At 38.1% G+C, this 13,644-nt stretch overlaps 1 protein-coding gene across 2 annotated transcripts; it reads right to left on the bottom strand.

Annotated features, from left to right (window-relative positions):
* Positions 1-393: 393 nt before the first annotated feature.
* LOC128217724 (hexokinase-1-like) lies at positions 394-13,379 on the bottom strand. Of its 2 annotated transcripts, none has more exons than XM_052925072.1 (12): positions 13,142-13,379; positions 7,530-7,698; positions 7,191-7,330; positions 6,417-6,492; positions 5,524-5,663; positions 5,071-5,176; positions 3,982-4,070; positions 3,485-3,597; positions 2,546-2,701; positions 1,727-1,866; positions 1,331-1,464; positions 394-716 (listed from the first exon to the last, which is right to left on the bottom strand). In XM_052925072.1, exons 1-12 carry the CDS (start codon positions 13,202-13,204, stop codon positions 633-635), a joined length of 1,410 nt encoding a protein of 469 aa, XP_052781032.1. In that variant the 5' UTR covers positions 13,205-13,379; the 3' UTR covers positions 394-632. The 2 variants fall into 2 exon arrangements, with proteins under 2 accessions (XP_052781032.1, XP_052781033.1); XM_052925073.1 differs by lacking the exon at positions 13,142-13,379 and adding an exon at positions 12,556-12,739.
* Positions 13,380-13,644: the final 265 nt, after the last annotated feature.

Genomic DNA, 13,644 nt, shown 5'->3' with positions numbered 1-13,644 from the left:
ACATATTCCTATTACAGCTTGTCTGTGTAAGAAGGCAAGGTATTGTCCAAGCCTCAATGTCTTTTTTTTTTGCATAGGTGTTGTTGAGCACTTAGTTTTACCTTGGCCGTAACTGTAAAACAGTTCTAGATATTCAGATAAAACGGAGGGAAAGCTGGCAACTCTGGCTTTAATAATTACTCATTCAGCTCCCTTTTCTGAAAAAATAAGACGTGATTGGCATGAGCTCTACAGAGCTCATATTACCGGTATGCCTTGCATGGCAGGTGTATTAAGAACTTATACATATAAGCATCATGCTAAAGACAGCTTTTACATGTCAAATCCATTCAACCCTTCATAGCAAAGACTTCTTCTGAATAATAGAAAAAAAGGAAATATTTTTTGGTGAAATTTAATTTTAAATCCCCTAATACAACAAACACTTGAACACCTTCACAAACTAAAATCTAAACAATTGTCATGACATTTGTTCCCTTACAATAATATGATAAAACAGTAAAATCTGTTCTTTGCAAAAAAGTACAACTTCCTTGACACATATCTTTTCCCTGGCATATAACAATTAAAATGTAACTGAGATGTGTTGAGCCGTATTTATTTCCCTGATATTGCACTTCCCACTGTTTTGTTCATGTAGCCTTCGACTTCTGCGCGATGGCAGCAACCAGCGCCCCGCCCTGACCACTTCCATCCTTTACCAGCTTAAGTGTAGTCTGCAACAGATGTAAGTGAGAAATTAGGTAGTCAACATGTTGTAAAGATCAAGTTCTTCACATCCAGTTTCCTTTAATTTACAAATATTTTATTTGCATTGACCATCATGGTGGAATTTCTTAGTTTTCTACAACACTGATTTTACACAACATGAAAATGTACACAATTTCAGCATAAATGCAACTTCAGAAGTGAAAATCAGTGTTATGAGACAACAGCACATTATACTGATCATAATAACAACTAGAACTAGTATAACATAAAAGCTATCTCAGTAGAGCTATCACCGTAAAAGCTATCACAGTAGAGCTATCACCATAAAAGCTAGCACAGTAGAGCTATCACAGAAGTGCAGGTGAGCTATTAATTACGTAGACTGACTGTCCATCAGTCAAACTGACCGTCCAACCACCCAATCAACTGCTAACTGACTGACTGTCAACCAGCCCAAGAAATTGACAAACATCTATCCAACAGCACACTGTCCGACTGTTCGCCTGCCCAACTGATCGAAAGACCAACTTTATAATGACTTTTATATACCTTTTTAAACTGTGTGTGGTTTAAAACTGTCCATACTTATTCCACGAATTCACAACAACTCCCTGCATACCTTAGTCTGTGGTCTCCACTTGGAGAGAATTGCCATCATGTTGTTGTGGTAGTTGGGATGGTGCTCATACAGGGAACCATCCACCGCTATGGTTACCTCCGGCTGGTTGATGTGATTCAACAACACCACCATCGCTACAGGGGGAAATAACAGACATGGTACTTATATATATATATATATATATATATATATATATATATATATATATATATAAAATAAAAATACACACAAATAACAAACTGTTTCAACAAATACAGACAGACCAAAAAGACACAAAGCAGAACAGAAGAATATGACTTAAGATTTAATCTTCAGTTCAACACAACATGTGACACATGTTTTTGACACTATCTGTACAGAAATAGAAAAGTAACATGGGCCCAGTCTACAACACACCTGTAGCAATGATAAAGGCACCCCGTGTGGACGTCAGCTCTGCCACCTCCCTGACCAGCAGTATGTCATCAGTGGTAGGGTTGCTGATTCCAAAGTCATTTAGTGCTGCCAATGTGTTACTGTTATCCTCCTCTGTGTCTCTGGTGGAAGAAAAGAATGTTTCATTCATATCCTTATATAATCATGGTACAGTAGAAACTCAGTAGACCGGACAAGGTCCGGACTGGGCAAAATTTCTGGTTTAGTGAGGATTCCGGTTTAGTGAGGATTTGATGTACGGAGTAAACGAGATTCATTTTGTCCTCTAGGGACAGTTCAACAGTTTTAACGATGCACCGGCTGTCAAAACAAAGTGACACGCGATTTGTGAATTCCTAATACACAAAATCATTTTGACATGTTGGAACAAATATATGTCCGGTTTTGTGAGGTAAAATTACGTTGACAACTAACAAATTTTCTGGATTTTTTTGTCCGGTATCTGGAATTCCGGGGTTCCGGTTTTGTATGGATTTTTTACATTTAAAATAGAAGGGGAAAACCGGGACTCTGAAAAAAGTCAGGTATCCTGAGGATTCCGGTTTTGTGGAGTTCCGGTTTAGTGAGTTTCTACTGTATAAGCAATTTGTTTGCACCTTAATATGTTTTTTTAAATAAAAGAGACAAAAATTGACAATGCTTTAAAACAAATCTTTGATAAAGCATAATTGAAGTCAAGGGTGATGACACATGACTACGGGTATATTTCTCCTGGAGCGATATTATAGTTTACATAAATAATAAATCTTCAAAAACAGCATTAACATAACACAATTTTACCTTTCTATATCAGTGACATGTTTAGTAGAAAAGGCCCATCGCTGGGAGAGTTTATCAAGGGACTGGCCCTTAAACAGTAGCCCCTCATTAGCAAGGCGGATCAAGGCCACTCGAACCAGCTCACCCAGGTATAGGCCACTGAAGTTCCTCTCAAATCTGGAAACATAATATTATACAGGTAAACTGTCAAGCTCATCCAAATCAAAGCAGAGTAATGATCTAATCACAATTTCTAGAATGCATAAAATGTATTAATGATCAGGCTCAAATAAAATATATGTGAACATTTTGTGACTTACAAGTACTCTGATAAACCAAAATAATGTGTGTATGGATGACATAACTGACAATTTAAAGTTAATAAAAGTACAAGGTACCAAATTCAACAATAAATGCTGAATAAGACATTTAAGATAACACATTAACCCCAGAATACATGCAACATTAACCCCAGAATATATAAGATACCATCGAGAAAACATATAAGATACCACAATTACCCTAGAATAAACGCAAGATGACAAATTAACCTCAGAATACATGTAAGATGACAAATTGACCCCAGAATACATGTAAGATGACACACTGACCCCATAAAACATGCAAGATAACACATTTACCCCAGGATACATGTTAGATGACACATTAATCCCAGAATACATGTAAGATGACAAATTAACCCCCGACTACATGTAAGATGACAAATTAACCCCAGAATACGTGTAAGCTGATGTCTTAAACCCAGAATACATGTAAGATGACAAATTAACCCCAGAATACCAGTAAGATGATGCCTTAATCCCATTATACATGCAAGATGATGCCTTAACCCCAGAATACATGTAAGATGACTCCTTAACCCCATAATACATGTAAGATGACGCCTTAACACATAAACCCCAGAATACATGTAAGATTACACATTAATCGCAAACTCACGTGAAGGAACCTGGATGAACGGAATGTTCGTCCACCTCTCGTACAAAGTCATTGCGCAGGAAGTTAAGACATCCATTGTCACCCAGGCAACCAAACTCAGTGTTGATACATACCTGGTATAATATTTGAATCATCATGTTCAAAAGTTTGAATAACTACACTTATATTATAAATGTGCATGTTTGTAATTATAAATGTGCCTGTTTGTACCGTAATACAATGGACTAGTTGGAAGCAGACTGTTAAGATAAATCATGTCATTGTAGAAGTTCTATTGGAAATAGTCACTTTGAGTTTAAACCAATTTCATTAAAATCCAATACTCAATAATCACAATGTTACGACGTATTATCAGATATTGAACAGGGCATTTTAAAATTAAGCGATTGTCACAATTTGATTTGTATGTGATTTGGTCCATCATTTATTTGTGACCTTTCTTACACTTTACTTTTAAAATAAAACTAATCTGAAGACACCACTATTATAAGACTTACAATCTCAGAGGGATCATCATCCTTATAGCATGCGTCCCATTTCTCAATGTTCTTTGTGTATTCAACATAGGCTGCATTGGAACCCGTTCCTGCAATTACATACACCCATTATATATCAAACAGAATTAAGAGCCGGATATAAGTTGAATAGGTTAGTTTTAAGAAGTGATACTTATTTAAGGATCCTCAAAAATTGTCTTTGAAGTCCATGATATTGAAAAGCGTTCGTAACAGGATTCAGCAAAAAGCTGTAGTTTAATTGGTAAATAGACATTCATTTTTGATGCTACCAAGGTAATTAATAAGATTCAAAACATCTGTCAGCTTATGTACTTGTCCTTGTTGGTGAGTGGATATGGGAAAAGTTACTCTTTTTTCTTACTGTGTCGGTGTGGGTCGAGCCAACTACAACCAGGTTTTTTTTGTATACCTTAATTGTATTTTTTTCTGCACATTCTGTACTTAAGAGAAAAATAATTGTAACATATACATGTGTTTTCAGATGCATAAGCAGGAAAACATATTTCTGGTACCAAAACATCAGTGAGTCCCTTTAAGAGATAAACATTCATATCAGGAAGCAAAATACACATGTAGAGTATAAATGTAAGAATATGGACACACTAAATTGTTTCATCCAGTATCATAACATGACTGTATCAAACCTGCACACATATCTGGAATCTACAAGCACTAACCTGAAGGCTTGAATGGCAGGCATGGGAGCCACTGATACCATTTATAGATCGTCTTTGGTACGATGTGGCCAGGGTTTGAGCCCTACAGCCTCGATCCTACACTCTACCATCAGATATAACGGGGCATTTAAAAGCCAATTGATATCAAAATGACTTTTGATGGATGTCAACGCATCTTTGACTGATATTTAACTACATAAAATAGTGTTGCAGTATATAAAAGTTCAATCATAAAAATAAATAATTTAAATATTAATACCATCATTGATATATTACAGTAAGAGCTACTGGTATATCAAATTAAGGCATTTAATCAAAAGAAGTTGAGAAAAGTCAAGTTCTACTGAACACATTTCTCTCACACTTGTGTATCTTCCATTAGTCAACATACCTATAATAAGCCCAGCCAGACACTTGTGGTCAAGCAGGTTCCCTGCAAGGAGAGTTCCTGTGGTGTCACTGATCCGCCCAACCACCTCGATGGACACTGGCAGGGACTAAATATGAAAATAGGCACAAGTAGAGCACATAACTAAAACACAACCACCTATATAGACAGAAAATGTTATTTATGTAATAAATATATATATTAGTCCCTTATAACAGGATCAAGCTAAGCTCTCATGTTTTGTTCCGTAATAAATAGTGCAATTTTCTTGTTTAAATGTTTAAAAAAACAATCATGATAAACTATGTTTTAGTTATAGCAAGACATTTGGCAAATGAAATCCGCTTCCTCCCCTCACCCAACTACATTGTTAACAAGCAAGGAAGAAGAATGATGAAATATTAATTATTTAAATGTTTGGTTAAAGCAACAACAAACAGCTTGCATGAAACTCACCCCAAGCCTTTCTATAGCTTCCTCCAGAAGAATGACAGAGTCGAGCCCCGGGCCGTCAGAACACTTGATCCGCTTTGTCCATGTTGTGATAATGCTTTTCCGCAGACTCATTTGTGTCGACGGGAATGAAAATGTGAACCCTGAAATATCCATGATTGAATTGCTTTCATGCCAGCCATATTTAGACGGTACACTTGGATGCCCGCGAACTGACTGCTGAGATTAATTGGCTGATCCTAGTGAAAACAACCTGACCTGACGGATTGTTACTGTGTTACCATCTTTCCTCATGGTTTATACATAAACATTAATATTATGTTTTATCAAAAAAGTAAAGGATGAAAAGGTTTATCCAAAGCAATTAAACAAGTGTTGATTGACCATGCAACAAAAGCTAACTAAGGATGCACAAAAACATAGCTGGTCAGTCTAACTACACTGACCACTGTCAAACTCAGTGTAGATTACAGTGTTAATGACCATTAATATATTTCATTTTAAATCTTCTGCTCAAAGCCTGTTTCACCTTAAGAAACATTAACTGCAGTTCATCCTTTATGCTCTTGCACAATGAAAGTAACTACAGCTTACCCAAAGAGACACTCAGATAAAAATCATTTTTGATTAATTTTGCAATTTTGTTAAATCTATAGAAATGTTATACATTACACTATATGATATACTTGGATACATTGTATGCTTGGTTATTGATCAGATTAAATTCTCATGTTCCATGTAGCCACAATAATGAGCAGTCAACCCCAATTCTTTATCATTTTGACCTTCATTATGCATACCAGTCTGGAATCTACCAAAAAATGAAAAATGCCTAAAGTCAATATAGGTGGACTTGCGTTCATTTGTAAGAAATGCAGAGTAAAACCAAACCTCACCCAGTGGAACTTTATTGCATTCGAACGTTTCCTTTTCTAGAAACTGTTTCAAAGACAGGGCGATATAGTCGAACAACTGTAAAAGTAAAACACAAAAATTAAACACGTGCATCTTGTAAAAGAAACAATAAACACACCATCTAAATATTAGCAAATATCTACAAAAAACAAGAACAGTAAAATCACCTTTTCACAGAAGCTGTAAAAGCTAGGATGCCATAACAATTAATAAACCTTGCAGTTCAAAATGAATGTAAAATGATTTAATAGATTTAACAACAATGAATTCATTGACATTTAAACGATCAGAATTTGCTTAAGCAGTGGTAAGAATTTCTACTTGGTGTTGGTGTAGGCCTACCCCAATACAACAGTATGGATCATTTACCTCTATTTCATGTGATGAGCCTCTCACCTAGTTTGTTCTAGTAATGTTGATAGAGGATTCGTATGTGTAAGTTTAAAGGACAGGGGCAGGGTGCATTGTTTTGACACACCTCTTTGACCACGCCCCTCCCCCCCCCCATTTTTTGTTTAAAAATCACAGGCCTATTAATAATGATGGGGGATTTATTACTAGGAATAAATTACAAAAAATATTCTATAATCTTTATAAAGATTATATAATGACAAACCTTTTTTGTAATTTATCACTTGTAACAGGTTGTTTTGTTTGGGGGGTTTTAATGGGGGAGGGGGGGTGCAAAGGTGCGAGTCAAAACAACGCAGCCTGCCTCTGTGGTTTAAATATGATATATTTTTTGGAGCACTTACCTCGGCACTAGAAGCTGTGAGGAGTTTCTCCTCCAGATTGTAGTATTTGGTGCTTGTGCGGGCCTCACCGTTCGTCATGTCCACACGCACAATCCTGAAGTTGGTGCCACCTAGATCAATTCCTAGGTAAGTACCACTCTCTGAAATGTAATACTCCTAGTATGGAAGATAAATGTACATGTATTTGGCTGGGGTATATCTACATGTTTGTTATTCAAATAAACTATTTGCTTGAGGAAATTTATTTGATTGATAGTAAAATAGCAGACCATCTAATTATTTATACTGTAGACACGCATATAACTGACAAATCACTTCATCTAAACAGCATCCCCTTACCTGTTCCATCGAAGAGCCTCCTGACGAATGTGTTTTCCCAGAAGAGGTCCGTTTGTTTCCGGAGCTTCTCGTCCGTGCTGTTGGCGAAGCGAATCTGCTCCTCAAACGTCTCTATAAACTTGCGTATAGCGGCATCGTCATACACCAGCTGTGACAGCACGCCGACCACCTGTAGTTAGAACACGTGCTATTAATGTCCACAAGCTTTAAGATCTCAAAAAGATAAAGTGCGGTTTACACAGATCTATACGTGACAGTTACGTTCACGGGTCATGAATTCACTCCCGTAAGTGGTTTTTGTGTGTCACTACGTGATAAGTACTGTGGGACATTAAAAAAACAAGAACCCTTTTTAGACTATCTGCGCATGCGCGCAGGTAGTCTTAAGACCACAAACTCCAAAGAACTACTTCTATTCATGTCGTTTTAACCCATTTTTTTTGTCTCAATGCGCTCTATGTTAAGCAGAATGACGTCGAAACCATAGAAATAGATTGGTTGTGTTGCAGTCCGAGTAGGAGTTTTTGCTTGTTCGGCTATTTCCGCGCTGTAATTATGTATCCCGGCGTTTTATTTTTAGCAGAATATAACTATTTTTAGATCGTTATATTTATTAGATTATGAGGGTCAAGATAGGAGGCTCTGGTAGGAAGATAACATATTGATATTCACTCTGAGTTTAGCCCATGATGTTTCAGAAATGATTACCAACCGCAAGTGTCCCATCGCCTGCAGGATTTGTTATTACAATCTGAGGTGACTCTGAAGCACGCTTATTTGTAATGGTGCTTTTTTATTTGACTTTTATGAGATAAGAAACAAAAATGATTGTCTAAGTGTAAAATAGTTGCATCTCAGGTTTCGCATTGCTAATGCTTCCAATACTATACATTGTAACTTACCTGCAACACAATAACAAGATACTATTCGTTCTATGATTTTAGGCGTTTATATTTCTAATGTTTTCATTTTTTGTTCCGGTGTATTCTTGGCATAGTTTTAGACATTAGGCTTTCAATTTATATAAGCACACATGCCCTGATACGACAGTGAGTCATGCATACGTTTGGTGAAGCAAAGTAGTTCGGTTTAAACCTGTTTAACATCCAAAGAGTACGAAGCATTCATAACAGCACTAGTACTATTTCTACACAGGTACTTACATAAAACATTAATAACATTAAATTGATCAATAATCTTTAAAAAGCAAAATCATATTCTCATTCATAAAACAGACAAGTTCCGATAATCTAAAAATAGATTCAACTACATTAACTTACCGGTATTCTAAACATAGTTTCTACATACATTAACTGACCACATGTTTGTCTTCACCGCGGGAAAACGACCATCTGATAAGTTCTGCATTTTAAAAGGTATTATTGCTTAAGTTGCTCGTAAAAATAGAATCATTTTCCTTAAAGAATTAAAACGTGTAAGTTCATAAAACTTGTCGAACGTATGCTATCTAATCAAAACACCGAACAACCTTTAGACGTGATTGAAAAGAGCATTTACTGTAACTTCAAATACATGGGGATACGTCGACTGAAGTGATAAGCTGTGTATTTTAAATGGAATTATTGCTGGAGTTGTCTGTAAAAAAAAAATGATTTTCCCTAAACAAAACGTGTATGTTAATAAAAGGAAATGATATATATTTATGATGTATTGTATTTTCCTATCCGATATCGTATGATATCTAATCAAAGCAACGAAAAACGCTTGAAATGGGGTATGCATTGTAACACTAAATACATAGGGATAGGGGATTACGACGATTGAAGTGACATTTACAAAAACAAAATGACACAAGACGCCATAAAGATATAGATATGTTTGTTTCCTCGCCCAGTGTGGGCACAAGCGCTCTCGGCACATTTTTCACTTTTATTTATGTGCCCTTCACTCATTCCCATAGTTCAAATAAAATTTGCAACTCTCACATATTTGCCCGCAGATAGTCTTTCAGCGCCTCGCGCTTTGATTTATACCGTTAAGAGAACAATGAATAGGCTTTTTCAAGTGACCAATTTACATTGGTTCAAAAGGGTAGGGGAAGTAGTATCTGCATTTAAAACTTTTAAGCCTATGGTTGTTGTTCATGTTGTGCACAATTTGTTGAACTGGCCCAAATATAAAAATAACTGCCATCCCCGCCCCTTACCCCCTCTGCATATTTGTTTTTAGACATGCGCGCAGGTAGTCTTAAGACCGCAAACTCCAAAGAACTAATTCTATTCATGTCGTTTTAACCCATTTTTTGTCTCAATGCGCTCTATGTTTAGTAGCAGAATGACGTCGAAACCATAAAAATAGATTATCCGAGTATGAGTTCTTGCTTGTTCGGCTATTTCCGCACTGTATTTCTGTATTCCGGCGTTTTATTTTTAGCAGAATATAACTATTTATAGATCGTTATATTTATGAGATTAGTGTGGGTCAAAATAATAGATGCTCTGGTAGGAAGGTAGCATACTGATATTCACTCTGAGTTCAGACCAAGATGTTTTAGAAATTATTACCGACCGCAAGTGTACCATCGCCTGCATGGTTTGTTATTATAACCTTGTGTGACCATGAAGCACGCTTATTTTTAAATTGAGCGCTGCATTTCCAGCATTTTGTGCAATTTTTAACACAAGTTAATTCTTGAACTATTTTCACACAAAAAATAGAGATAGTAAAGCTTCACAAAAAGTGAGTAGGAAGAAATAGGGGCCTCACAAAAAGTAGTGAAAATGATGGCCCGCTTGAAAGCCTGCTCTGAACTTTAAAAATCCACAGCATTTCAATGTTAAACTGTTTAGCTTGTAAGGCTAAAGGTCCTTCGATAATTTTTTTGGGGGGTGGGGGATAACTTTGCTGTCCCCTACAAAGTGTTGCATAATGATATTTGTGGGCTTTGGCGATAGCTGTCCCGTACAGAGTGTGGCATCTTGCTGTCGGCTGTGGCGTTAGCTGTCCCCGTGCAAAGTGTGGCATCTTGCTGTGGGCTGTGACGTTAGCTGTCCCCGTGTAAAGTGTGACATCTTGCTGTGGGCTGTGACGTTAGCTATCCCCGTGTAAAGTGTGATATCTTGCTGTGGGCTGTGACGTTAGCTGTCCCCGTGTAAAGTGTGACATCTTGCTGTGGGCTGTGACGTTAGCTGTCCCCGTGTAAAGTGTGTCATCTTGCTGTGGGCTGTGACGTTAGCTGTCCCCGTGTAAAGTGTGTCATCTTGCTGTGGGCTGTGACGTTAGCTGTCCCCGTGTAAAGTGTGGCTTCTTGCTATGGGCTGTGACGTTAGCTGTCCCCGTGTAAAGTGTGGCTTCTTGCTATGGGCAGTGACGTAAGCTGTCCCCGTGTAAAGTGTGGCATCTTACTGTGGGCTGTGACGTTAGCTGTCCCCGTGTAAAGTGTGGCTTCTTGCTATGGGCAGTGACGTAAGCTGTCCCCGTGTAAAGTGTGGCATCTTACTGTGGGCTGTGACGTTAGCTGTGCCTGTGCAAAGTGTGGCATCTTACTGTGGTCAGTGACGTTTGCTGTCCCCGTGCAAAGTGTGGCATCTTACTGTGGGCTGTGACGTTAGCTGTGCCCGTGCAAAGTGTGGCATCTTGCTGTTGGCTGTGACGTTAGTTGTCCCCGTGTAAAGTGTGGCATCTTGCTGTGGGCTGTGACGTTAGTTGTCCCCGTGTAAAGTGTGGCATCTTGCTGTGGGCTGTGACGTTAGCTCTCCCCGTGGTAAGTGTGGCATCTTGCTGTGGTCAGTGACGTTTGCTGTCCCCGTGTAAAGTGTGGCATCTTACTGTGGTCTGTGACGTTAGCTGTCCCCGTGGTGCAAAGTATGGCATCTTGCTGTGGGCTGTGACGTCAGCTGTCCCCGTGTAAAGTGTGACATCTTGCTGTGGGCTGTGACGTTAACTGTCCCCATGCAAAGAGTGGCATCCTGCTGTGGGCTGTGACGTTATCTGTCCCCGAGCAAAGTGTGGCATTCTTCTGTGGGCTGTGACGTTAGATGTCCTCGAGCAAATTGTGGCATCTTGCTGTGGGCTGTGACGTTAGCTGTCCCCGTGCAAAGTGTGGCATCTTGGTGTGGGCTGTGACGTTAGCTGTCCACGTGCAAAGTGTGGCAACTTGCTGTGGGCATACACGTTAGCTGTCCCCGAGTAAAGTGCGGCATCTAGCTGTGGGCTGTGACGTTAGCTGTCCCCGTGCAAAACGTGGCATCTTGCTGTGGGCATTGACGTTAACTGTCCCCGAGTAAAGTGTGGCATCTTACTGCGGGCTGTGACGTTAGCTGTGCCCGTGCAAAGTGTGACATCTTGCTGTGGGCAATGGCGTTAACTGTCCCATTCAAATAATGGCATGTTGTTATCTGTGAGCTTTGGCGTTAGCCGTCCCGTGCACAGTTTGGCATTTGTTTGTTCTTACACACTGCTTAGAGGACGGGCTTTATCACTCCGGTACATGCCTACGCATATATCAGTGTATTAAGCTGGATGGCGTTAAAACTATGCCTCAATAATTTTGTGCACATGACTCCCGTCAAATATTTCATTGCATAATTGAGTCAACTTATGATCGTTTACAATTGATGTAACAATTATTGCGTTGCTGGTTGCAAAATGAGGCATTGTCGACATGTTCAAACATCTAAGAACAATTGCAGTAGCAAATCATGATAGGGGGTGCGCCCTACCCATTGAAGGAGTACCCCCTTCCAACACTTTAAACCAAATAAATTTCGGTTCAAGAAGGAAGGGCGCAAGTCAAAAAGGTTTCCTAAGTTACGCCCCCTCTAACGTCAAATAAAAATCCGCCCCTGAATTGTTACATCTTCTTTCAAATTTGTTGTAAATCCACCCATCAGGAAATTTTTTGTTCACAATTTTTCAAAACATAAGTCCTTCAATACATTTAAACCATGAGAAAGTCCCTTTAAGAGAGTGTTGGCTTAAAGGCACCCTTATTAAAACTGCATACGTGTTATTTGACTTAATATTATATAGCCCGATTGGAATAAACTTAGCATACAAAACAAACCTTTTCGTGGTCAACATTGCTGCTGATGCTATTAATTCGTTTCCTAGTGGTTAAAGGCTCCATTCCTTGCAAAGAAATTTTATCATAAAACCACAACAATATTTTCCAATTGCCACAAATGTTTACTGTGACCTACATATTTGATCTACTGACCGCTCGTTGACCTTTGCTTTTACATCGATACTGCGTCGATCCGTAAAAATACTTATTACAGCATTATGTAACGGCCAGTACGATTTTTCACATTTTTATCAAATTAATCTGTATCATGATAACAGACACACTTTCTTATTGCCTGTTCTTTAATCACATCATGACGAATAGAGTATTGTACATGACAATGTATGATTTATTGTACATGTACAATACAATGACCGATGGACATGGTGCATGGCAGTGAGCTGATCGTGCACTAAACATACTTACAAATATATGTGACACGGGATAATCACTGTTTTCCTGTTATAACTTCCTTGATTAACATTTTTATACATGACTTTGTTATTTAAAATACTGTATCGATCTTGTTTTGGTTTAAGAGTTTAACAGATGCAAGTATAATGCTACAGGTATAATTAATGATTACCTTCTCGTGGTCAATATCGCTGCTGAGGCTGTTAATTCGGTTCCTTGATGTTAAAGGCTCCATTCTTTTTTATAAGAAATAAATATATAAACACAAAATCAAAACAACCTTTTTTCTCAATTTACAGCTATTAATACAGCTATGACTTGTAAGCGCGTACATACAGTCTAAGTAATCAAGTATGCGTGACGCCGCGGGGAAATTCGATTGAAATGCTTTAAAAGCAGTCGCTAGATCAAACAAATAAAGAGCCCGGTCTTTCAGCTGAAAGTACGAATGGAAGCCTTTTGTTCTCTGATAATGAAATACGTTCATTTAAACCAGGCGCGTGGCCCGGCATACTCCCATACTCCCTAGCACAGTTGTCCGTCACATAGCTTGATCACTAAAATATGGCCCTTCAGTTCTTTGATATTGTTTAAAAATGAACACAAAATAATTAACATTGATAAAATGACATGTCAATAAATTTCTTAAAGTATAACTTGAAAAAATATCATTAT

This window comes from Mya arenaria, chromosome 14, assembly GCF_026914265.1.
Source record: "Mya arenaria isolate MELC-2E11 chromosome 14, ASM2691426v1".
Classification (NCBI taxonomy): Eukaryota; Metazoa; Mollusca; class Bivalvia; order Myida; family Myidae; genus Mya; species Mya arenaria.
The sequence above is the reverse complement of the archived record's forward strand: the minus strand, read 5'-3'. Positions and strand labels throughout refer to the sequence as shown.

Coding starts and splice junctions, on each gene's coding strand:
- LOC128217724 (XM_052925072.1), bottom strand. CDS start 13,204: ATGGAGCCTTTAACATCAAGGAACCGAATTAACAGCCTCAGCAGCGAT. Junction 5,177..5,523: donor AAGCTATAGAAAGGCTTGGG/GTGAGTTTCATG, acceptor TTTCATATTTAG/TCCCTGCCAGTGTCCATCGA. Junction 717..1,330: donor AGTGGAGACCACAGACTAAG/GTATGCAGGGAG, acceptor CATCTGTTGCAG/ACTACACTTAAGCTGGTAAA.